This window comes from Pantherophis guttatus, chromosome 9, assembly GCF_059756535.1.
Source record: "Pantherophis guttatus breed Tessera chromosome 9, ASM5975653v1, whole genome shotgun sequence".
NCBI classification, from domain to species: domain Eukaryota; kingdom Metazoa; phylum Chordata; class Lepidosauria; order Squamata; family Colubridae; genus Pantherophis; species Pantherophis guttatus.
The window spans coordinates 27,931,824-27,958,712 of NC_142071.1; the positions used below are offsets into that span (position 1 = coordinate 27,931,824).

The following is a 26,889-nucleotide window of genomic DNA, read 5'->3' on the forward strand; positions in this document are numbered from 1 at the left end:
CATCTGGCTTATGACAGTTCTCATCAGATGACTAGCCAAACATGAACTGAATGTTAATATTAACATTTTAAGCAAAACGCCAATGGTCAAACTCAGTTTTCGGTCAGAAACAATCTCGTGTGACATTAGCACTGGATGAAAGCAGAGTTGAAAACTGGCAGAGTCTGATAAAACCCATCTCCTTTCTTTGTACCCAGCATTTTAAAAAAGCACACAGAGGGAACCAATCAGCGCTATAGGTCGAACACAGAACATTGGAGAACGTGGTGAATTTGATGCTATTGGCAAACCAGGATGATTTCACAGATTTTGCAGCTGAATCCAATGCAAAAATGTAGCCGAACGGGACATTTGTGCAGAATGCCATTACATTACTCTCCCTTTCCTGCTGCTTTTATCCTCCTATAATGTACCTAATTAAAAGATTAAATATTTGATGTAGCTTGGCTGCTCCCAATGCTGACAGTTTTGGCCCATAGTTATGTGCCAATTCGCTATAATTGCAGAAAGCTGACAGAATGTATTAGATGCAGACCTCAGCTTCCAAAGCATTTGTTTTTTGGATTTTTTAAAAAAAACAAAAACAAAAATGGGAATGGTTGAAGAAAACTTGAGGGATAGGCCCGAAGACTCTGTCTAGCTGTAGCCTTTTCTCTATGATACCTAGTAGAATGTCAATTTAAGCAAACACTCTTGAATTGGCTAAGTTATGTAACCTGCAGATTTAAATAAGTTAAATACAGCTTTTTTCCCTAACTTACTGCTCTCCAGAAGTCTATAATAGTCACAATACAGGAGACATGAGGTTAAGGAAGTAGGTTTAGGATTTATGACTAACTCTCTTTCAATAATACGCATAAAAATATGAATCTTCGGTGGAATTCCTTTGCTGTCTCTCTTCCCGACCTATTTAATGCTTCTTTCTAAGATACCAACTACATGGACAATACTACGATGGCATCAACATTGGAGTTGGGAGGAAGCTAAGAAATACTGTTCCAATGGATGTTCCATCAATTTCAATGGCTGGCCCTTTGCATCCAGCCAGTCTGTCAACCCCATACAAGGGTATTTGATACAGTAGGACCACCGATAAAATAATAGTATATTATTACACAATTCTATCTTTCCATAAATCTTTATAATAAAATATCTTATTGACATGAACATTCCCCATTACAGCATGTGTAAACACACACACACGAACGCATCGATCATAAATAAAATGCTGATTTGGGTTGGCATCACACGGTTACCATAAGGGCCTTTTTGCTAAGTAAACGGAGAGGAAAGAACCTCAGCTTGCTATAGTTCTAAAATCCAGAATATTATTATTATTCTGGAGCGATGTCCAATAGTCATAATTTGAAGGAGAACTGTGGCTTAACAAGAGATGGGGGTCAGAATGCTATTCCATCTAAGCCATGCCCTACGGAGAGTGGTAAATGCTTCCTTTCCAATGAGAAAACAAAAGAACTTTCTTTTGCTTTCCAACAGTACAGATACCAGAAAGGAGAGGGGGTGAAATCCCCCACTCTCTGTAATTTATATAAAAAGGAAGCCCCAAGAGGGAATCATAGAATCGGGGGCTGAAAAAAAATCTTGCTTTCGGAGCATAAAAGCTACCAACTCAGGTCAAAAGTGCACAGGTAATAAGAATCAGCCAGCTTCACGGACCTTTAAATGTACATGTGTAAAATGGATGGATTGAACTGCTTCCAGCTTGTCAAACCGACACGAGGAAGGAAGGGCAGCCCCTGCCTGATTGACAAAGTAAAGAAGTTTAATGCATTTCCAAGCTGAATCGTACAAGGAAAACAGTGGGAAGCATTTCATATGGTCTTCACTGCAGTCGCTGGAATCAGAAGCGCACTGCAGATCCCGAGTTAAAATAGAAGAACTGCTTTGAAGTTAGAGAACAGAAGCTCATCCTACTGGAGCTGCACAAATTATAGACCGTATAAAGGGACAAGTAACAGAATAAGAACTTGTGCATAAAAATGGCCAAATTCCTGGGAGGATCAGGAATGGTTTTGCATGCTCCTTGTTGGCTTAAAAATGTACTAAAAATGAACTTAAACTGTATTGGATTTTGGTTTCCATCCAGGTTATCATGATACGAATTTTGGAATTCGGGTTAAAATTAGCTATGAAATGTTTCTGGTTTGTAGGAACCAGTGTCTATCCCTCAGCTAATCCTGCCACAAAAGTTGATTCTAAGGATGAATTTATGGATGCAGGGAATGAGAGAGAGGAGCACCCGAAGGGCATATTCATAATAATAACGAACCAAAAGTATAGCAGCACTACAAGGGATTCGTGATCTTTTAGCGAACTGTCGAATGAAAGGAATTTCCTTCAGCAGCCAATCAGGCAATGACTTTTATCAAACAGATCCATCCGTTGTTCTGCTTAGCTGCCCTGCTTTGGCTGTATGTCAAAATGCCACCCATTTAACTTCCGATGTGCCCTGTGCAGAAATAAGTTTATCTATGCTACCTTGGAGAACTGGCAAACCAGAAGGGTTAACTAAAGCAGGGGTCTCCTTAAAGTTGCCAAGGTTGGAGACCCCTGATCTAAACGAATGCAGTTTTGTAGTGTGTCTTTATTACTGTGCTTTGGAAGCTGAAGGTGTGTGTTTGTGTCTCTGTGTGTGTGTTGTCTCCTTCAGCTATCTGAAATCCAGAATGCTGCCGGACAGTCCTCCAGGCCCATATCCTGAAGAACCCTTTCCTTCCCAAAAAAAAAAGCCCCCCCCAGGAAGAAAGAAATGACAGACTAACCCAGGTGAAGGGAGAGCAGTGCAGCCGTTTGTAATTGGAGTCCAAGTGCCACGGGAACAAGAGCTGCACAGAATCTTTTTTTTTTTCACACGTACCTTACGCTTATGCGTGCCGGAAAGCTGAATTCACCCTGGCTGAGTGGCTTGTTAATAACCTCCGAGTTTTGAAGCCGGCCTGTGGTGCTACGTTCACAAGTATACTGAAGCAGCTGGGAGAGACCAAAGGGAAACAGCACACCCGCTCGATAGTCTTGTCATCATCTAAGCGCTGAATCCTGGTGCTTTTATCTCACAGATCTGACACCTGCTTAACCTGGGCTAGAGAAGTGATCGGGCGCACTTCTAAAACACCAAATCTCAACCAAAGGAACCCAAATGAAACACCTCCCGTCAGAAAAGTCCCTTGATGGCCGTTACGTGGGGGCAGGCGGGCGCGCACTCTGGAGCAGGCCTTCTGGAAGCAAGAGAGGCTACTTGGCTTTGGAGTCCACGTAGATCTTGTCTCCATCCCGGATGCCGTAGGAATGCAGGGCCCTCGAGTTGTACTTCAGCTCTTCGGGGCCAAATGGATCTTCGTTGTCGAAGTAAGTGACCAGCATGCTGCTGATGGGCAGCTGGACCACCGTTTTCAGTTCTTTCTTCAGCTCCGCCACCGTCTGATCTAAGCGGATGGTCATCTCCTTCACTTGGTCTTTGAAGTGGACTTCGACTTTGGCCTTGCTCTGAGGCCTCAGGTCGACCACCGCCAGCTTTTCCAGCTTCCCGTATTTAGTCACTAGTTCCTGGTACCTACGAAAATGGGGCAGAAACAACATGCAAAGGTTGCTTTATTAAAATATACATATATTTTCTGGCGTTTTGTGCCAACTAGCAAAGCCAACTAGCAATATCTTACATACCTGGAAAAAAAAAAACCCAGAGAAGCTCAACTCTTTTAAGACATTTTAGCAACGGGAAGATCAATTCTGTTCTTTGCGAGCTGGACAAACTAAGACCTAAAACATTCCTTAAAGCAAACTATGTTCTTGCAGCCAGAAAATTAAGAGCCAAGGGGCTAAATGCACTACTTAGTTTCAGGACCCAGGTACAATGTAGAAAATGCACGGTCAGCTATTATAAACTAAACTAAAGTTATTATAAACTAAAAAGGGCCTCACTGGAGATTAAAGAATGGAGAGGTGGTTTATTTTTAAGGATCCAGGTGTCAAACTTCGATGCTATCTCAAAATAAATGAATTTCCAAACTGCCAATCTTTAAGGAAATCTTTTCTTTGAGCACAGCCACCGGATCATGACTCGATGCGGACAAGACTGACCTTTTGCCCACCAATCCCTCCCTTTCCGATCCCCAAATCTCTGCTTCTCATTGGCTATTTTCCAAGTCATTCTTCAGATTTCTTGTCTCGTCATTTCCCAGGAATGTCTCCCCCCTTCATTTCCACGACAACCCGACTTCAAAGGGATTTAGCAGGCAAAAGTTCAGAGCTTATCTCTCTCTCTCCTCTGCTCTCTATGCCAGCATCGAAGCGCTGACACCAGGATCCACACCATTTTGAGTTTTTGAAGAAGTCAATATTGGACATCATAATCAGCTGAAGGTCAGTGGCCTGTGCTATCTCTAATTCTGGCACCTAATGGTTTGATGGCACCACTGAATTTCCCCAAACTTGGCAAAGGTGTCAGGTTGCAGCTCACATCAGCGAGTATTCTCAACCCCCAATGAAGAGAAAGTCGGATGTGTAGACCAACATACATTTAGGGGCAGGGCAGCTGCAATTCCGAAGTCTCACAATGAGCATGAACGACAGGCAGCCGTCAACTTACGACCACAATTGAGGCCAAAGTTTAGGTTGTTAAGTGAGAAGTTTGTTAAGTGAGCTTGCTCTGTTTTACGACTTGTCTCGCCTCATTTGCTAAGCGAATCACTGCAGTTCTTAAAATTAGTAACCCGGTTGTTAAGTGAATCTGGCTTTTCCCCCATTGACTTTGCTCGTCAGGTCACAAGAGATCACACATGACTCCGAGACACTGCCACTGTCATAAATGTGAGTCAGCTGACAATCATCCGAATGAAAATCACGGGGAAGCGGCAATGGTCGTACGTGTGAAAAATGGTCGTCCCTTTTTTCAGTGCTGCTGTAACTCTGAACGGTCACTAAATGAACTGTTGTTAAGTCGAGGACTACCTGTATACTGGTAGCCCTGTGATAAACTTCCGCAGATAGAGTGCTTTCAACATGGCCCTGCCAATCCATCCTGCTGAATGCTGCAGAGATCAATGTTCCACATCCTCAGGGGGCTAAGGGGGAAAAAAACACCCATGACATGCCACCCCTCCTCTCCCCCAATTTTTCTTCTGCTCTCTTGGTAGTATTCATTCATTGGCAGAGTGAATCTCCGCTGTCGTAGCTTGTGGGAACGAAGTCAAGCTGAAATTTTTACAGCTATTAATTGCATAACTTTGGTTCAGCTTCTGCATTTCTGTAGGTCTGAATTCCGTCCCTTTTGGCATTTGCAAATGGAGGACGAGGCTGAATGGGAGGGGGAAAAAAAAATAAAGTGGGGCAGCACTGTCTGGATGGCCACGAACCCGTTCCACAAGTTTCTTCTCCCTCCCAGAGATAAACACCCCTCTCCTGGTTAGAGATTTCTGTCTTTGCTCCTTGTCTCTGCCATCCCCCCCCCCCCCCACGGCATTTTTCAGATATCTCTCATTAATAATGAGGAAGGAGCATCTCTTCTGCTGGGCTGGGAAAGTGGCAAAAAGTCAACCCAAAGTCCAAGGTAGCTGAAAAGATAAAAAAACAAAGAGTGGTTAAGATTTGGGGGGGGGGGGCAGATAACATTTCAGAGTCTCTAAGGGATGCCCTTAGACTGAAAGCCCCTTTTGTTTCCTTCTTGGCTCAGGCCGAAAACTGTGATCGCTGCTGTGTCACTGCTCCTGTCAGGGGATGATGGGGCCTGGCAACCAGGTAGGGAGCTCCCCCCCACACTCCCCTCAGGGGACTCGTGTTAAAGGTAAGGATATTCCACCAACAGCAGAGCCTCTGTCTGTCTGCAATAGGAGGGGGGGGGGCGGCGGTTGATGAAGTGCTCCGTCAGTTTCGCCGAGCGTCTTGGGACAAAAACCAGCTTTCGCAGAGCCCAGGTGTTTGGAGAACGGGCTGCTGCGCTTGGCTTTGCAATTAACACGGAGAGAAAACTTGGGTCCGTTTTGGCTAACCACGATTTGGGAAGATAAGGAAGACGAGTTCTCTGAAACACCCCCCCCCCCCCCCCCGTGATGGCTGACAGCAGTTAAATCAACAGTGGAAAGTGAGCTTTTCAGGGCGAGTTTCAACACCTCCATTCATTCCGTCACTTCTTGTCTAATGGGATCCACGGCTTGTTCCGCAGAGCTCTGAAAAGGGCTTGTTTTCCCACTGAGGCGACCGCAGTCTCTTGCTTCCAGAGAGGTAGACATGCCATTGTCATCGAAACAAAAGGGGATCCAAAGGTGTTGGGAGATTCCGCAACTCTTTTCTCTCCCACTCCCACCTAAGGCCAAAATTTCTCACCAGATGGTAACAGATAACAAGAGTCGGAAGGGATTTTGGAGGTCTTCTTAGTTCAATCCCCTGCTCAAAAGCAGGAGACCCATTTCCATTCCAGACAAACGGTTATCTGATCTCTTTTGATGAAACAAAAATAAGAACAATGCGGAATTATTGGGGACAGCAAAACTGTTTGCCTCAAGTGGGTTGAAAACTGCTGGAACCTGTTCTTTAAAAGCTAGCTTGTATTCCAAAGTGAGGAAGTTCCCATTTATCAAATCCATATCCCGCCTTCTTCCTGGAAACACAAGCTGGTATGCACAAGGCCACTCATTTCACCCCCAAAGGCACAATTCTGTTAAACAATGTTGGGTTGAAATGAGTAATTGGTCCGAGGCTGCTGTATAAATTTTGTGGTCCCTTGGCTCAGTATTTTAACTATGACTGTATTCAAGCTCCCAAACTGTAGGACTTTTAAGCTCATCTTTACTCTAGTTGTGTCTGCGAAGTGCATCTTTTTGTCTCCGGATCTAACAAGAGTACCTAAGCAGTCCGAAACAACACAAAAGATCTTTTCATTTGTAACCTCTCTCTTAGGCAATTCTATCGCAAATGAAATCCGTGTGGACGTTTTAAACAAGCTGTAAAGATCTGGTGAATTAATACTTTGGATACCAGGATGGCAGCTCATCAGTTTGCAAAAATAAGGGGGTGGGTGGGTGAATAACTCCTTTTTGGACGATTATGATGTTATTATTAATATCATGATTGTCAAAGGATAATTGTTTTGAGGATGTGGTCCTAAAAAAAATTACATATCAATCTCGGAAGGATTGAGGAAAGAGAAAGAACCTAAAGGGCAAAAGGAAAGAGGGTTGTAATCAAGCCAGGAGAAGGAAAAGGGGAAAGAAACGGAGTTATTGGGGGCAGGGAAAAGTCACGAGAATGAACTTCAGGCATGAACTTTTAAAGATGCAGGATGTGGAACCTGAAGCTCGATTCTCTGGGGACGCCGTCTCGGCTATTCACGGCCCCCAAAGGGCCCTGAAATGGCACGCTGGTTTGGTGGACTGGAAAGCCAAGTCTCGTTGAGGGCGCAGGTCTCTTCAAGACCCCACACAGATGAGGGCATCTGGACAAAGGGGCCATTGAACAATCAGGCTGGGGGAGGGAAGCCCAGGTTTATTCAAAGGCTATGAACTGGGGGCGGGGGAGGAAATAGGGGAGACAAAAGGCAATTTTGCTGTTTGCATTAACCTGCCGGGAACCGATAGCAAAAAAAAAAAAAAAAAAAAAACCACTGAGGCAAAACCAAACCAAAAATCATGGGAAACTCAATGGTGTCAAGTGTTCAAGATACCACACATGTTTTAGGATTCCTGTGCATCAATTTTTAAAAATATCCTTTTCTTTTTCTGGGATTGCCTGAATATCTGTCTTGTCTCAATATCTGGTTTAGGAAGGGCAAGTGAGGGTCAAAGAGCTGAAAATGCAATCAATGTGGCCTGTGTCCGTGCATCCCAAGCCTTCTGTTGTGATGACTCTTTCACCACTGGCTTTAGCTGCCCCTTCTGAGAGTTAACTAAGCCCTACCTGTGCGTCATATCATTCTAGTCCGTTTTCTCTTTCTACCCTTTGCTTCCCCCAATATCTGCTCCAGATTGCAACCTTCCCGACAAGGCAAAGCTTCACTGTACTTAATTATTCATTAACAATGTGCTACAAATATCGGTAATAAAGCATTCAGCCGTCGCCTGTTATTTACTGTCTTTCCTCAGAAGTGCTTACCGATATCTGTAGCTGTTCAAATGGTAATTTACTCATTTGCGCTGCAGCGCCTTGCCAGATAAGTCGGTAATATATATGAGACGCCATAGTGAAGATAAATGAGGTACAGCGAGGCTCTGCAGCTTGCCTAAGTTTATCAGGTGAGTGACTTCGCGCACAATTCTCAACTGGGGACACAACTCAATTTATATTTTGTGTCTTCAAAACCAAGGTGAACAGCCGAAGTTTTTTCATTCGTTCCGCAAACTTCTGGGTAATCCCTCACCTGAAAGGAGCTTCTTCCTGTGGAAAGTCAATGTAATAGCGGATGAAAAACCTCTCAGAGTCTTCTCGTTCTCCTTCCATTATGACACTTCCGTTCAGCTTGGTGATGGATGGTAGCCTGCCAAAGACAAGAAGAGAAAATGTGAACAGCTGAGCAAAGGGGGTGGGGGGAGAGAGGGAGAAAAAAAAATTCCCCAAATAGTCAGCAGCAAATATTGTCTTCTCATGAGATTCCTGCAGAACCTGACACACAAAAATATAGCTGTCAGGGAAATTGCATTTTTATAGGGCTCCATTCAGAGAGGAATTGATTTAAAATTGTGCATTACGACTTGATTATACATATAACTGACAATTTCCTAAATACCTTCCTTCTTGTCGACTTTCCAAGGCATGTTATAAAATGTTGGTAACTTAAGAAAAGGCTGTAGAGATTTGCTATTTACTGCTTCTCCATTCTGCAGTATTAGGGTGTGTGTGTGTGTGTGTGTGAGAGAGAGAGAGAGAGGGGGGGGGAGGGAGAGAAAGAGAGAAAAGAGAGAAAGACAAAAAGAGAAAGAGAGAAAGTGTGAGAGAAAGAAAGAAAAAGAGAAAGACAAAAAGAGAGAAAGAGAGAGATAGAAAAAAGAGATAAAGACAAAGAGAAAGAGAAAGAGAGAAAGAAAGAGAGAAAGAGACAAAAAGAGTCATATATATCTATATATATATGACCAAAATCCAAGTTCAGGTGCACACACCTTAGGCATTTTAAACAATGAAGAAAACAATGAATGTGGAACTGCAGAATATGGGATCAAAAATTTTCTCTTTTAAATCGACACAACTAGTACCCATCAGAGCACAGTTCAAACAACTGTCTCTAAACTTTTCAACAGTTAATTTAACATCTGTCATCAGTGGCTTTTGAGATTTCAGTGACCGGCATATATGCAATGGACGTATTCTCATTGCAAAATACAAAACGTACACCAGAGGGGGAGACTGTGAGGTGGGCCCATCGATAGGGTCCTCTCCCTTTACCATTGATTGACAAAGGCCTCTCTCAGTTCCTATCCTTAGCCACGATGAGCCATCTCCCTGCCTGCAAAGCTGTAAAATGAGACACTGAAGTGCAAGTTAAATGACTCATCTAGGGCCTTGCCTTGATTCTCCCCGATGCCCCAGGCTGGACATGAAGATGGAAGGGATCAATTTTAGTCTAAACAGCTGAGATTTTTTTAAAAAAATAGGAAACAGTAGATAAAGGTTTTAAATAAATGAATAAGTCTGCAGTATAGCAAACATTAAAAATACCAATTGGGAATTAAGCAAAAAATGGCCACAAAGACTCAACAGTCTCCAAATACAAGAGATTTATGATTTTTTCCCCAAGGTAATTATTGTAGTCCTTTAAAACAGGGCTACTTAAGGTGGTTTGCAAGTCCACTGCCACTTCATGGAACAATTTTAATTCACAATGTAGGTTCCCCCTCCCGCCCCCTTATTTTTTGATTCACTCACAAAACTGTGAAGTTACAGGAGCCAATTCCAATGCCCTCTTTGAGACTGAGCGTCTTAGACTTAAGTCACACACAATTTTTAATCGTATTAAGGCTGGATCTACTACAAAATCTCCAGACCTGGCTATTACCAGCTTCCTCCGCTCCTCATTGGTGTACGACTGAAGGAGAGGGATTCCCAGCAACCTCACTTCCTCAAGCTTGGGGAAAGAATTCAGTTTGTCAACATCTTCCCAGGAATGCAGACCTGCTTTAAAGAAAAGGAAAAGCTCAGGCAAGGAAAACAGACAAGTGAAGAGGCCTACGGTATTCTAGGTCGAAAAGCTGGGCTTGTGTGAAAATTATTTGCCAGCCGCAACTAGATGAGGAACAGAACAGAAAAACAAATGGCTCAGGTTGAAGGCAGCAGGGGTGGGTTCAGGAGAACCTCTAGCTAAGATTCTGTGCAGTTTGGAGAACCCCCAAATCCCACTCCTGGCTGGCCCCGCCCACCCCGTCCCTCCCAGGAGTCTCCATGCGGCCTGTTTTGTATGCAGGTAAGTGCGGCCGCGCACGGAAGCTCGGGGAGGGCGGAAAACAGGCCTACTGGAAGTTCAGGAAGGCCAGTAACGGGCCCATTTCCAGCCTTTGGAGGGCCTCCGGAGCCTGGGGAGGCTGTTTTCGCCCTCCCGGAGCCTCAAGGAAAGCCTCCGGAGCCTGGGGAGGGCAAAAACACTTCCCCCGCCATGGTGCAGACCACCGACTAGGCCACACCCATGCCCACCCAGCAACAGGGCAGAGAAAAAGTTTTGCTAAAATTTTTGAAGCCCACCCCTGGAAGGCAGGCGCATCTTTTTCAAACGTTTCTCTATTAAGCATTTCTCAAATGCAGTAGAAAATTACTGTTACCAGGGAATGAAATCTGAACACAGATTTCTCCCAGCTGATCTTATACTTACATGAATTCTATTTTGTTATTTTTTTAAAATGTCAGCCTTGAAAAGTCAGACTATTCTGGGGAGTTGCTCAATTACTTTCCCCCTCTGAAAATAACATTTCATTTCCACCTTTGCTGCTCCAATGAAGCTGGTGATTAATTATTGAAAGAAACGGATATATTTTGGTAAAAACACAGCTAACTGGATTAGATTTCCTGGGAAGTTAAGGCTTTGGCTTATGGTATACTCTTGTATTCCCAGCGGTACGAATGTAGTATGTTAAATAAATCAGTAAAAAGCCTGTTATTATCATCCAGTGGAATCGCAATTCAAACCAATGGAAGCAATTGGATGGAGTTATTCTTAAGGAATCATGATACTTTTCTTTCTAGAGAGCACTGCATTCTTGAGCGATGGAGTGTGGAGCTTCAGATGCTGAAGATGGCCCACCTCATTTTGCTAAAAGGTTATACCTGGCCAATGTTCTTTCTCATCTCTACGTCTATGATCATAAACCATCGCGAGCCAGTTGACATAGCTACTGTTATCAATCGTTAATTTGATTAAACACAGAAGAGTAACATGCTTTAAGAAAGTGTAAATGATCAAAAATATTTGCCTGCGCAAATAAAGGGTGATGAGATTTAATTTAGCACAAAAAGAAGTGTAAATCTTCAAGAGGGCCAACTCCTTGCCAATTGGCATTAGGTGCTCATTCACTGCATGCACACACACTGATGAGGGAACTATGCGAAAGATTTTAAAGCCTCACTAGATATTAATGCCACTGTAACAACATTGCCAAAAAGGCATTAAGAGTTGTTAACCTAATCTTGCGTAGCTTCTTCTCTAGTAATGTTGTACTACTAACTACAGCATACAAAACATTTGCTAGACTAATTCTTGAATACAGCTCATCTGTCTGGAACCCGCACTGCGTATCGGACATAACTACAATTGAGAGAGTTCAGAGATATTCTACGAGAAGAGTCCTCCATATGCCACCAGACTCCAAATTTTGGGCTTAGACAACTTAGAACTACGCCGACTTCGGTCTGACCTAAGTGTAGTACATAAAATTATCTGTCACAATGTCCTTCCTGTCAATGACTACTTCAGCTTCAACCACAACAACACACAAGCAAATAATAGATGTAAACCGTTCCAATCTCGATTGCAGAAAATATGACTTCAGTAACAGAGTGGTCAATGCCTGGAATGCACTACCTGACTCTGTAGTTTCTTCCCCATAAGTGCATAAGTGCACCAGCGTGCCTACCGTCCCTATCCTAATATTCCTTTTTACTTACTGTTTTCATGTATTCAAATTATGTTTATACTTTTACCTGTTATCTTATATATGCTTGACAAATAAATAAATAAAAAAAAATGTAGCCTGGATAAGATGGGCCTTTGTTCCGATCCAACGGGCCTTGTATATCCTTCCATTACATTTCATCCAAGATCTCACCTGACTTGTGCAGACTGATGGATCGCAAGTTCGGGAACAGCCTTGCCAGGGAATCATCGGAGTCTTCAATGGTTGACAGACTGTTATTGGCCAGAACCAAAGTATCTAGTGATGGAAACATGATCCCCAGCTTCCGGATCTCAGTCCAGTCTTTGAGATTATTGTCAGTTATGTGGAGCAATTTGAGGGAATTACAACAAGCTGGAGAACAAGACACTGTATTATAGTCGTTAAGGCACAGGAAAAGTTCCTCCAAGCTGCAGGGAGAAAATTCCAATTAAAATATGCAGCAACATCTCTATGCAATCCAGTTAATGTTGGTTTTAAGGAAAAGACACATCGATGAGCTTTAAAAGATGGGCTTATATCACTATTACTTGCAGCAGCAGAAAAAGCATTCCCAGATATTTCCTCCTAGGGAAAAACTGCTGGGGGAAAAAAATCTGTTGCCCTTGTAATCCCATCTCTGGATTTCTAAAGGAATCTGCATTTGGTTAGTTACTGTGAGAGCAGAAGCTTGGATTCAATAAGCTTTGGTCCCACATGAAGGAAAACAGAGTTGGCCAAGCTGAAGGGAGCCTCTGCCAGGCCTCATAAAATATGTAAGGGAACGTTTAACTGGAAGTTGTCCTGCACTCTCACTACATCCCCATTTAGTCTCAATCAAAAGCCAGCATGTCCATTAGAGGAGCTATTTGATCTGATAACCGAAGAGCAGAAAGGCAGAACGTGGACTGTCCTACTGGCGGTATATCTGTTAATTTGATAAATTTACCGATAAATGCCCCAAGCAGCTTAGCAGTAGTTTGGAAACGTTGTCCAAATGTAGTCTAAAAACTTTGAAAGTGGATAGATCTGCACAAACCACAAGTGGCTTTGTGATGCACTCTGCCTATGGATATGCTATTGAATGCTTCTCGATGGGGCCTGGTGGCTCAGCAGACTGATAGCATTGTGATAAACGCCAGCTGTCTGCAATTACTGTAAGTTCGAATCTCACCAGGCTCAAGGTTGACTCAGCCTTCCATCCTTTCTAAGATAGGTAAATTGAGGACCCAGTTTGTGGGGGCAATAAGCTGACTTTGTATAAATATACAAAAGTATGAAGGCTATTGCTTAACGCATTGTAAGCCGCCCTGAGTCTCCGGAGAAGGGCGGCATATAAATCAAAAAAAAAAAAAAAAAAAGAGCTATGCAAATAGAAAAGGGGTATATTTCAGAACCCAGGTTTTTTTGCCTGATCTACTGCACTGCCAGGAGTTTAAGATATACCAAAGCTTTCAGTTTATACACATAAACATACACACACACACTGAAGCTATAATCTTAAATCAGCATCTCATACTATAAGGGAGTATAACTAAATAAGGGAGACTGAGCCTCTTGGAACACCATTCAGTAACATGTAAATACAATTACAATATGACAAGAAGCTGCCATAATAATTGTCTAACAGATTTGAAAATCACGGCTTTTTGTTAAAATCATGTTCAGGAAATCAGGGAGGAAAGCTCCTTCGCCTTCCTTCCTTTAGGATAAAGTAACAATTTGTGGTAGCCAAATGGGCTAATAAAACTTTCCACTACCTTTTGTGGAGTGCCTTAAACTCCTCCATTAATTTGTAGAGTAACAAATTGATGGGAATATAGCCACTAGTGTAAAATTAAAAATAGCAAGACTGACATGCATGGAAACCAAACAAGACAAGAGACCAAATTGGGTCAACCAGAATACAGACAGGGAAATCTAAACTACAGATTTTGTAATGAACTCTAGGTTCAGTTCTCAAATCTACAGTTCTTGGATGGCTTTCCTTTGGAGAGAATTTGAATCTGTCAGCTGGTGCAAAAGGTAGCCATTTGATAAGATTCAAAAAGTCAAACAGATAACATGCCTTTGAGGGCCCTGTCCACTACTAGGAAAAAAATAAATTCCAGTTTATTTTTTGGAATTTGTGTTTTGAGTTTAACTGTTGTAGTCCTTCACCTTCCTTAATAGATCTTGTCAGTTAACTAACCCTCAAAACCCTACTTCCTTTAAGCTTACTCTGGCAATTCTTGCAGTATAGTGTGGACTGTTTCCCAGGAAGCTTTGCTGTTGTTGAGCACAAGTTTGCGAACACCAGAGAAAGATCCAGCACATTTCCTTTCTAAAACTGACAAATTCAGAGGATTGGAACTCAGGTTCAGAAACGCCAAGTGAGGGACATTGGACACAATTTTACTGACCTGGGAGAGAAGGGAAGAAGGGAAAAAAAACAAAACAAACCTGTAATCAGTTCTCAATTAATATTAAAACCTCCCAGCAACCTTTCTAGTCCACTTCCCTGAGTTGAAGAATGATAAGGATTCTAACAGCATTCAAGATAGTTATCTGTAACTCATACCGTGGCCATTTGATGATTTCGATTGATTGGTTAATTGCTTGTTCCCCTCAATGGTTCAGTTAATTACACTCTTAGAAAGACTTGATAAGGGGAAAAAAACAGATACCTGGCAGGCTTCTAAAGAAAAGAACAGCAACTATAGAAAAGAAATAACTTACAAGTGCCAACATTTTTCAAAGGACTATTTTATCCAGGGCTACCCATCTTTTCTGCGGTCTTGTATGCGCCAAATACCATTTTAGTAAAGAATTTTGATTCCTGCAATTGATTAATGTTTGGGTCCCCCCCCCCCCCGCAAACAACTTTCTAATTCTTTTTAACATTTGAGCATGAAAAACTGATGGCCAAAAGGCAATAAAACCACCTTTCCTGTTTTGGCTTATTATAATCCAAAGCTTTGCCGCAAGGAAACATGGGAGGAAAACACATATGCAAACTGCTGGAGAGCATTTAGAACAATTATTGCAACATTTTAGGCCAAACCCGAATTCATTTATTTTGAAGACACATGGGCTAAAAGAAGGATAACAATAATGAGAGTCAGTGGGATCTGTTCGAATTCTTAGCTGCAAAAGCCTTACTGTACAGCTCTTCCTGATCCTATAACCCATTTTACCGCCTGCTGTAAAAATTAAGACGACTCAAGGAGTTTCATTAACAATTAGAACTTTCCATTTTTAAAATCACATTCTGCCTTCCCTCCAATGAGTTACAGGGGGATCTCATTTCATTTTGTCCTCCCCAAGAAGCCATGGGTAAGGTCAGCTGGGCTGAGAGAGTAGATCCAGGGTCATCCAGCAAGATTTTATATGCTTCAAACTGCATCTCCCCTGGTCCGGTCCAAACCTCATTGTAACGCAGGCATTAACAGGCCCCAAAGGAAGAAAAATGGCAGAGAAACAGAGAACATCTTCTTCCCTCCCACTCTTGGGTGGTAGCTGAGATTATGAAACTGTAAAAGCCGTGGCTAAAGGCAACAAGCTGATGATGGGAGCTCCGAAGAGAATCTTCAGAGGAGAGATGAGCAAGAAAGAAGAGGTGGCCTGCTTGAGAAAGCTTGAGGTTTGGGAGAAGAAATGGAAGGTAAAGGTTCCCCTCGCACATATGTGCTAGTCGTTCCCGACTCTAGGGGGAAGTGCTCATCTCTGTTTCAAAGCCGAAGAGCCAGCGCTGTCCGAAGAAGTCTCCGTGGTCATGTAGCCGGCATGACTCAACGCCAAAGGCGCATGGAACACTGTTACCTTCCCACCAAAGGTGGTGCCTATTTTTCTACTTGCATTTTTTACGTGCTTTTGAACTTCTAGGTTGGCAGAAGCTGGGACAAGTAACGGGAGCTCACCCCATTACGCGGCACTAGGGATTTGAACCGCTGAACTGCCGACCTTTTGATAGACAAGCTCAGCGTCTTAGCCACTGCAGCCCCTTGAAATGGAAGGAGAAAGTACTAAACTAATCAAGTACTTGGATTACCCTGGGCAAGGACATTTGCTTGAATAATTCCAGATGCACATGTGAATCCATCCGGAACAGACATCTCTACCTGCAGTCAAAGACAGCTGTTCTTGTTACTACTCAGAATGAAGTTTGCATAAGGTGCTTTACCTCGTGCCAGTCTTCTAATTTGTTGTCAGAAAGATCCAGTTCAGATACGTGAGCACAGAAGGCAGCTATCTCTCTCTCCTCTCCTGCACAGGTGATCCCACAGCTGTTCAACACCAGCACGCTTGGCAGGTTGAGGCGGTCTGAAAAAGCAGAACGGACAGGAGGCCCTTATAAGGAGCCTCTCGTTTTTGCAGAGCAATATTATCACCTGTACATCCAAGCAAACCTGATCCAGAATACGTTTTTTTTAAAAAATGCAATATAAAAATGACATTCCATGTCTGATGAACTGTACCTGATGTGGCTGTTTTGAAAAGATACTATTTTATTATTATGCAATCCATGGTGCTCTTTGATGGATGAAAGTGAAAAGTGACTCTTAAATGCATGAAACTGTAAATTAGAATGTCCTAAGGGATAATTAATGTCATTATTTGGTTTAGGACAAGGGTGTCAAACTCAAGGCCCGGGGGCCTGGATCCGACCCGTGGGGTGCTTAGATCTGGCCTGCAGGGCCGCCCTGGAAACAGTGAAGGAGCAGCCCGCTGTGCTTCTGCCTGTGAAAACGGAGCTCGGGAAGGCCGCATTTATTTATTTTATTTATTTATTTTATTAAATTTCTATACCGCCCTTCTCCCGAAGGACTCAGGGCGGTGAACAGCCAAAAGATAAAACACAGAGATACAAAATTTAAAATAGATTAAAACAGATTAAACAATTTGGCTAAATTTTAAAAATATCCCATAATTAAACAAATTAAAATTAGTGTTTAAAATTTAAATTTTAAAATTTTAAAAGGGAGAAGGTTGCAAGAGGCCGTCGCAGCAGAAAATGGAGCTCGAGAGCCCGTTTTCGCTGGCAGAGCACTTGGGCCACCACAAGCTCCCCCTCACAAGTGACGTTGAACTGGCCCCTCGATGCGGCCCCCAATGAAATCGAGTTTGACACCCCTGGTTTAGGATGAGTATGTCAAAAGGTAAAACACGATACATTTCTCCTAAACATCCTCCTAAACATTCCACATTTGCACTTGATGAACCCCAACTAATATCTTTTGAACCATTTTCACAGGGTTTTTTTTATTGGTTTTACCACAACACAACACAACATACAAAACACAAACACATGATGTGTTTCTTTTTACATATCAGTTTTGTTCCTCTTACTTTCTACATTCCCAATTTTTCCCATCCTTTATTATCATTATCGTCCCTTTATTTTTAATTTTCTTCATTTACATTATTTTGCACATTTGTCACCTTCTTCTCTCCATCGTTTATTCACATTTTCTTTCCCTAATCTCAAGATTCACAGTTTCTTATCATCTACCCTAATAATATTTTCAATAGAAGCAGTATTGTTTCAGAAATCGGTGCAACCAAATTACTCTGGAAAAGAAATCTCACAAAATAATAGTAACTTTGGAGAACATATGAAAGATGCAAGCATCTAGAGTGATCTTTTTTCTTCATATAAAAGATGCTTTCCTGGGACAATTGCAGTGATTACTGTCATAAGGGGAAACTTTAATTTTGCTTTTTTCATTAGGGAAGTTGCTAATAAGAAAAGGGTGATGAGGGTATGGACATTGAACAAGGGAGCAGTATGCTGCGGCATACACTGTGATATTTTGCTGGATAGAAGCATTTTAATAATAAAAATAACCTTGTCTCAGGGCCAAGATAACTTTGCCATCTTTTTGAAGTACATGAATGAAGAAATCAGAAGAATAACCAGGAAAGCTTTTTTTTTCTTAAGGTGTCTCTGGAAAGGTTAACTCTGAGTGACATACAATACATTTTGTCCCTGACTGACTCAACTTATTTTTGTTCTTTTCTGTCACATTCAGTTACTCTCAATTCCACCCAAATAACCTGGTTTGTATTTTTTCTTTGGGAATGTCTGTGATAGAAATCAACCTCACAGGAATTCAAAATCAGAATTGAGGGTGGGGGTCAGGGAGGAAGGAGTGAATGCACAGTCAGTGCACCCAAAAATTCTCTGCAGTCCAGAAAGTAACTCCGTTTCCCTTCCATCCCTCTCACAGAAGAGGGAGAACAAAGAATAAACATAATAAATTTTAATCCAAGCCCTGTTCTAGGGATGTTGAAAGAAAAATGCAGCCAAAACCTGTACCTTTCATAGGTGAACCCTTAGGTGTAGCTGGGACATGCACGCCCATTCCGGGACCACGACGATAAGGGAAGTTTTCCGGGCTGTATTTTTCACAAAGAACTTGCATGAAACTTCTCCCACTGGGCTGATCCATTGTCCCTTCCAGAAATGCTGTGGTTCAAAAGATAGGAAATAATAATTTTATTGTCATTGTATGTGTATACACAGTATACCCATACAACGAAATTCACTTAACACCCAAAGTCCAGGTCCAACACACATAACAATCCCCAAATACACACCCCACCCACCACAAATTCCCCACCCCTAAACCACCCAAACATCCACACAACAGACCAAGTAATGTTGTCCAACAGCTCACTGATGGTGGCTCTTTAGTTCATTGTTGAGTGCAATTATAGCTCTGGGATAAAAGCTATTCAGAAAACGTGTGGTCCGAATTTTAATTGTCCTGTATCTTCTGCCAGAAGGCAACAGTCCAAAAAGATTGTAAGCAGGATGGGAAGTCTCTGAGAATGTTATGCAATAATAAATAAATGCCTTCCTTCCAACTGGCAAACTTAAAATACATCATTAGACAAAGCACCTTCCATTTTAATTTGGGTGAGGGAATGTATTAGATTCACTAAACGTTTGGAAAGCTTCATACAGTAAGGATGCTATTAAAAAAGCAAGTTTACTCCAAGATCACATGTGAAGGAACTTTTTCAGAGTGACCCTTCTTGTGATGAAGGCTTAGATCAGTATGTCCAACTTTGGCAACTTTTAAGGCCTCTGGAGTTCAACTCCAAGAATTCCCTACCTAGGCATGCTGGGTAGGGAATTATGGGAGTTGAAGTTCACAAGTCTTAAAGTTGCCAAGGTTGGACACCCCTGGCCTAGATATTCAAGCTTGAAAGAAGACATCTGAGGGACTTATATGAGGCTTTGAAGCATCCTATTGTGGCCACTCAGAAAAGTCAGGAACAGGTAAATGGGATCCCAATGGGCAAAATGAAGCGTGTGCAATTTAGCTCCTTTAACCATTCAAACCACTATCAAAATATATGCTTGTGGAAAAAAGAGGGATCGAGGGTAAAACCTTTTGTAAATTTCTGAATTCAGTCACAAAACCTCTGGTGTGGAACATATGCAAAACTCAAATCAGCACAGAATATACTATTCTAGACCAATAAAATAACTTGACATAAAGGTAGTATTCGTAGGTCTTATAAACTTATACAAGCATACCACTTTCTTCATTTTTCTAGTGTGAACAGATGCTGGGCATAAAACATTCAATCTGTAAGGTATATCTGTTCCAATTTGTTGCATATGTCAATATTTTGGAAATGGGAATAGAAATAACACACAAATTAAGATACCAAAGAATTAATCAACACCAGAGATGGGCAGAAGGTAAATGTGTGAATGATGTACAGTAGATCGCCCAACTGTTCCTCAATTGTAGCAGCAACCAACCAAGTTATTTCCCTCCATTCCTGGAATTAAAGCAGATGAAGTGATGGAAACATGAGCTTTTAAACCCTGGACATTCACATGGGAGATTGAAGGGAAAAAGTGCACAATTCTTTAAATCTTAGGAGGGCATCTTATGTAAGACGTTCCGATTGGTGGATTATTTTATCCCACAAAAATAAATAGTGCAGAATGTCTCTGATGTTCCCCACTTACACAAGATGGTTATTTTTTAGTTTCAGCATTAGCTCTCTCGGGAGTTACATGTATGAGTTTCTGGGAATCTTCTTAGCCCTTCATTGTATTTTTCCGGGAGGGAAAAGATCACACTTCCATGTAATTCCCTGCACAGGAAAGGGTAAGAGAATGGAAGAAAAGCAGGAACTTAAAACAGCATCGGTGAACTTAAGAAACAATGCTATCTAATTCGCACATTTTTTTTCCAGGAATCTGACAGCACCTTTTCTGAGTAACAAATTTTATTACAAGCATAAGCTGCAACTCATGAAAGTTTATGCCTTTGAATAAAATCTGTGACTCGGAGCGAGTGCTGCCAGAGTTTTATAGACTAACACAGCTCTCCTCCTATAATCTCATTCTTTTGTGAATAGGAACTAGACAATTTATGCCAGGGAAGGCTGTCAACAAGTAGCAACTTGATTCCCCCTAGTAGAATCTGCCCAGTTTACCCAGGCAACAATACACGAGCACACAATAGATACAAACTTAAGGTAAACCACTCCAAACTCGACTGCAGAAAATACGACTTCAGCAACAGAGTGGTCAATGCTGGAATGCTCTATCTGACTTTGTGGTTTCTTCCCCAAACCCCAAAACTTTAACCTTATACTGTCTACTGTTGACCTCACCCCATTCCTAAGAGGTCTTTAAGGGGCGTGCATAAACGCACCAACTTGCCTACCTATTCATAATCATGTTTATACTTATATCTGTTATCTAATACATGCTTGACAAATAAATAAAATAAAATAAATAAAACAAAACATTTGGAGGCTAAGGGTTCCTTCCTGCTTCCCAGCAGAAGTATATGGATATCAAGGTCATCTATCACAGCAGTGGCCTCATTTTGTCCTCCAGAGCTACATCTTCTGTTCTGAGTATTTAGCAAGGCACTTAAGGATATATTCTTTAATTGGGCATTTGGTACATAATTTGCATGGATTTTGTTGACATTATTGATGGGCTAACATTTTCATTTTGTTTATTATTACTGCAGAGTTTGGGCTTGGAGGGATTGATTTCTATAGTTTTAATCTTTTTTTAAAATGTGTGGACTTGTTCACCTTGGTGGTGTATAAGCACTGTACAACTAAGTGGTAATGATGGATGGCTACCTTTCTGATTGAACAGGATACTGAAAATTATTTGATCAAAAGAGGGGCAAAGAAGAAAGTAAAGTATGGAGAAAATTTGTTTTAAGGGATTAATCTGGCAGGGAGAGGATTTGTTACTCACAGAATTTACAGAAAGTAAGTCGTTCTAGTGATTTACATCCTTCACAGGGTACCATTATACTAATTACATCATTTAAGTGATGCCACTACACAAATTGTCCATGGAAATTTGCTCCACTGTATGAAAGGTTAGTTGTATCAAGGTTTAATGAATGAAGGTTTCACTGTACAACTGTACCATTATGCTCCCATCTATTTAGCCAACAAGGAAAAAAAGATTACAATATTAAAACTCTGGCAAATCATGCCAGTTTGCAAAATAGTAATACAACCCACTGCCTTAAAATAAAAATCCAAAATGCAATAAGAACATTAAAAAAAATATTAGTTGGATGGCTTGGGAAAGCCAACATAAAAGAATGCAAATCTAATTGGGACTTCCGTAAACTAGAATATAAACTTAAAGGGCAAATCCTTTCCCAGTTTTAAAACTGAATCCACAATTCGAATGCCCCAAGGTTGTTGAGAACCACACACTAAGGTTTATGAAATAATTCCATGGGATCTAAAACTTGGATTTTGGATGCCTTACTGAAGAAAGATAAGCTGCTGGTATATATTAAGGTGCTGGTAGTGGTTATGCTATTCCAGAGCTGCACAACTCATTGAGGGGAAAAAACTGCATTGGTAATATCGAAAATTCTTACGTGCTGCACAGAAATACCGATCAGCTGCTCCATGGCAGTGGAAGCACTAAAGTGGGCTGCAGTGACAGCTCCAAATTTATTATAGTACTTATTTTTTAAAGTCTGCTTGGTGGGTCATATGTAACCCCCAGGCTGTATACTATGCAGACTTGCAGTATATAAGCTTGAAACAAAATGCTTTTAAAATCAAACCTTTTCAAAAAAAGGTGGACATTTAAGGGTTTTAGTCCAACAGTTAATTTCAGTCCATTCCAAAAATAAATCTCTGAAAGGTTCATAGAGCATCACTCAACATGGAAGTATTTCACAGACTGAACTTTAACAATAGCTTCTGAGCATTGCAAAGGCTTGTTCTATAGATCACTGGATTTATCAAAATAATCATACTTCAAAACATCAACAGAAAATAATTCTAAAATGTGGAAACAGAGTAACCTTTGTTCCTTCTGAAAAGGAGCATTTGTAACCAAAGTCAAAACCAAACTTTCCATTCTGGAAAGTCGAAGAAAAAACAAGGGAGGGCTTCGTCTTGGGGATGGGGAACAGAAATATAAACGTGAGTGGAAACATTTGTTGGCTTTTCCCAAAAATCAGTATTATACCATTACCAAGGTTTTCTGAGTGTTAATAATCCACTTTCCTTCTCTGGAAAAATCAAGCTTCAATTAAGAAAACCAAATGGTTCCCAGAATGCAACTTAATTTTTTTTAAATGTCTGTTATTAAATGCAGATGAGGCATCTGCTATCTATAAAACCAGTTAATTCTTAAATGTTTAAGATGAGACCCTTTGACAACACTTGCCACAAATATAGCAAAACAATTCTTCCATTTTTACTAAACTAAACTCTTTTGGACTTTTTTTTAAAGTTATGCACTTTTCAAGATAGTTAAAAGCCAGTGAAAATATTTTCAAACATATTAGACAAGATATAGACAGTCAGCAGCATTTAGAAAATACTTTGTCTCTAACAAGATTAATACTTGAATAAGGAAAGCTGTGATAATGAGGGTAGGGATCTAGGTACATTAGCTACATATTTGTGCTTCTGTAAAATAACAATCTTATAATAGAACTCCATTTACTCTCAGGTGATGTTTTATCTTTCAAACTGCCTTTCTTCCATTATGAAACTAAGGAAGATCTTAAAATGGGTTTGAAATGGTTTCCCTGTCAAGCCCTGACCAGAGTTAAGCCTTCAATCTCGGCCTCAATTTGTAAGCCAGAAAACAGGAAGAATGTTATTGCTATTCAATAAGATGCTGCCACTTGCCTTTAGTTTGGGAATAAATAAAAACTTTTATTTTATTTTATTTATTATTTATTATTCTTATTTTATAAGAAACAGGTAATATAATCTCACCAAATATAATTTATTTGCCAATAAATTAATACAACTAATCGTCAGTGGACAAGTATAACTACCCCTCTGCAAGTGTCATTTAAAGCTACAAATGATGAAACTGCATATATAGGAAAACCTTAACAGCAAGTTCAAACCCTAACATGGAGCTACTATGAATTGCTTGAGATGGTTTATTTCCTGAATTAACCTGCTCTATACTATGAAATAAATAAGCTCATTTTTTGGCTATGACAATCTGAGATGTAAAGGCAAATCAAATATCATGATCCTATTTACAAGAACCTATACAGGAAATAGTACTTATTTGTCCAATTCCTGATAAAATACAAACTTTAGGGACTATTTCAAACCTTTCTTTAATCAATGGCCACTCTGAAGACTCCTATAACTGTCATGAAGTACAAATGTCATTGTCTTTTACAAAATTATCTCTTAAATTTAGTCTAATCTGTATATATGATCTACCTGAGGATTCAGTTTTTTTTCTAGATCCTTTTGGACAATCTGATCCACCAGATTGTATGAATTACCTACTCTAACTGGCAGTGAATATACCAGTTTCCACTGAAAAATTCTCCCATCATCTCTACTTTTTTCTAAATAGAATATGGAAGGATTCAACATAAGACATTCTTCATGCAATGCAAAGAGCTGATCAATAAGCGCAGTTTTTATAAATGGCAACATGGAAAAATTATAGTTGACCCTTTTAAATGCTTAAAAGCCTGGTACCATTAAGGTAGTGCCTTTCCCGAGAGCAGAGGTTGTATACTTCTGAAAGCCAGATGCGGAACACACGGAAATAGATCGACCAGATGGTCCTTGGATGACACAACAGGACTCGTGCTCCCCCGCCCCCCAGGACTTCTGCAACTCCTCTCACATTGCTGAAGGCAACATGCTAATAACTCACCAAATTATTCAAGTACATGCTATCATAGTTATGCCCTTAATATTTATTCAAGGACATTAACCATTTGAATGGCTGGGGATGGAAAGGAAACCAGAGCCATGTGGTTCATTATTATGAAACACAGAAGCATGTGCATTAAAGGATTAATGTCAAGGAAGGGATACTGCATGATACTTTGTATAAGCTAAATTGTGTATTATGGTGTTTTTGAAAAACCTAGATGATCTTGGGGCCAGAGGCAACAGCCCCTGATCTTGCCACCGTCACCATGTAACAGTCTGTCCCCAAAGAAAACATTTTATCTGTACCAATGTATCAATGTTACTATTATCTGCACCAATGTATCAATGTTACTATTCTATCTGAAAGGCCTATGGAAAAGCATTCATTTACTAAGCTCCATTTACTAAGCTCCTCGACTCATAAAGGCCTTCAGAGGTTAACAAATCAAAAATGAAATTCAATGGCTGGGTACCTAAATGAGGACCCAGATTGTGGGGGCAATAAACTGACTTTGTATAAAAAAGAACACTGCTTGGAGGGGGGGGGGGCAAAAGCCCTACTAAGCAGGTATATACAAAAGTATGAAGGCTATTGCTTAACGCATTGTAAGCCACCCTGAGTCTCTGGAGAAGGGCGACATATAAATCGAACCAATAATAAATGAAGTTATAAATCAGACTGTTGGGTTTTTTTTTTTTAAAAAAATATCTATTGGAGGTTTTTTTTTGTTTTCCTCCAATAATCAACTATTGGAAGCTGTGGTATGTGTGGAAATGTAAATGAAGCAGGCATTTTGAGGCCACTGTTGTTTCTCACCTCTTTGACCAATGATTTTTTAATGATTTTTTCCCGTTCCAGGCCTGTTTTTCTCCTACTGCTAATGATGCTGATGCTGACCTTCTCTTCTTACCAGCTACCCATCAACTGCCTCCAAGGAGACAGAAGCCTGCCTGGACTCAATTCTACCTCTTGTGCTTCAAAAGTACATCTGGGGATGGAGAGCCAGTCTGCACCTGCTGGCCGATCTCCTTTGCAGGCTTCCTGCTTCCCCCCCTCAAGAATCCATTACTTTTTTCTTCTTCTTCTTCCCAGAAAGCCACCAGCATCTTTTCTGTTCCTTCCCCCCCTTCCCCATAATCTTGTCCCCAGGACTTTGGAGAAAGGCTGCCTAGCAAAGCATCCTGATTGCCCCTCGCATAGGGATACATGGGGGGGCGGGTGCAATCTGCCTCTCCTTCTCTCAGCCCACTATTTCCAACCAGGGCCCCTTCCCCAAGAGGGGGAGGGGGAGTCTGGCCTCCCCTTCCAGGGTTTACCCCCCCCAGTGTTTTAGGAGCTCAAGGTAGACTGCTGCTGGACAAGGAGGCTCCACTGGACCGTAACCTTTCTCGTCTCCCCCCACCCCGCATCCCCCCACCCCAGTTTCCAACCAGGGCACTTTCCCCAAGAGGGGGAGGGGGAGTCCGGCCTCCCCTTCCAGGAGTCACACCCCCCAGTGTTTTAGGAGCTCAAGGTCGACTGCTGCTGGTCAAGGAGGCTCCAGTAGACAGCAGCTTCTCTCAACTCCCCCCACCCTCAGCCCAGTTTCCAACCAGGGCCCCTTCCCCAAGAGTGGGGTGTTCAGTCCTCCCCTTCCTCCAGGGATCACCCCCCCCCCAGTGTTTTAGGAGCTCAAGGTAGACTACTGTTAGACAAGGAGGTTCCACTGGACCGCAGCCTCTCTCATCCCCCCCCCTCAGCGCACTGTTTCCAACCAGGGCCCCTTCCCCAATTAAGGAGGGGGGGTCGGGCCTCCCCTTCCTCCAGCGCTTTAGGAACTCAAGGTAGACTACTGTTGGATAAGGAGGCTCCAGTGGACAGCAGCCTCTCTCATCCCCCCCCTCAGCGCACTGTTTCCAACCAGGGCCCCTTCCCCAATTAAGGAGTGGGGGGTCGGGCCTCCCCTTCCTCCAGCGCTTTAGGAGCTCAAGGTAGACTACTGTTGGATAAGGAGGCTCCAGTGGACAGCAGCCTCTCTCATCCCCCCCCCTCAGCGCACTGTTTCCAACCAGGGCCCCTTCCCCAATTAAGGAGGGGGGGTCGGGCCTCCTCTTCCTCCAGCGCTTTAGGAGCTCAAGGTAGACTACTGTTAGACAAGGAGGCTCCACTGGAGCGTAGTCTCTCTCTCTCTCTCGCCTCCCCCCGCTTCGTTAACCCTTCCCTTCCCCTCCAGGCCGGGCGGCGGGTGATGGCGGCGGGCCTTTTTCCTTTCTTTCGCCTTCCCGACCTCCAGCCCCGTCCCCTCCTCTCCTCACCGGGCCCCACCGCTTTTTAGGCTCCCCGTCCGGCGGCCGCGTCCTGCATTGACCCGGAAACAGCTCGCTCGCTCGCCCGGGATGGGAAGGAAGGAGCGAGGCAGCGCGCGCGACCGGAGGGGAGGAGGGAGCCGGAGAAATGAAAACCAAACATCACGTGACTTCCCTCACGTGAGAGGCCGGAGCCACGCGCCGTTGCCCGGGAGACGCGGCGGCGCCGGGAAGGGCCGCGGGAGACGCGCATGCGCGCCGCGGGAGACGCGCATGCGCCCCGCGGCCTCTCTCTCTCTCTCTCTCTCTCTCTCTCTCTCTGTCCCTAACGGCCGCCGCGCGGCCCAACGGTTTTTCCCGCCTC

The 26,889-nt window shown here is 42.2% G+C and overlaps 1 protein-coding gene across 3 annotated transcripts; it reads right to left on the minus strand.

The window, feature by feature from the left end:
* Positions 1-1,122: 1,122 nt before the first annotated feature.
* On the minus strand, positions 1,123-26,889 carry TBCEL (tubulin folding cofactor E like). Of its 3 annotated transcripts, none has more exons than XM_034430497.3 (9): positions 26,535-26,889; positions 20,053-20,180; positions 18,379-18,528; positions 16,243-16,382; positions 14,301-14,482; positions 12,255-12,511; positions 9,987-10,113; positions 8,369-8,485; positions 1,123-3,571 (listed from the first exon to the last, which is right to left on the minus strand). In XM_034430497.3, the coding sequence occupies exons 3-9, from the start codon at positions 18,509-18,511 to the stop codon at positions 3,253-3,255; spliced, it is 1,275 nt and encodes a 424-aa protein (XP_034286388.2). In that variant the 5' UTR covers positions 18,512-18,528; positions 20,053-20,180; positions 26,535-26,889; the 3' UTR covers positions 1,123-3,252. The 3 variants fall into 3 exon arrangements, with proteins under 3 accessions (XP_034286388.2, XP_060539175.2, XP_060539176.2); XM_060683192.2 differs by having other exon boundaries at positions 26,545-26,735; XM_060683193.2 differs by lacking the exon at positions 20,053-20,180 and having other exon boundaries at positions 26,535-26,705.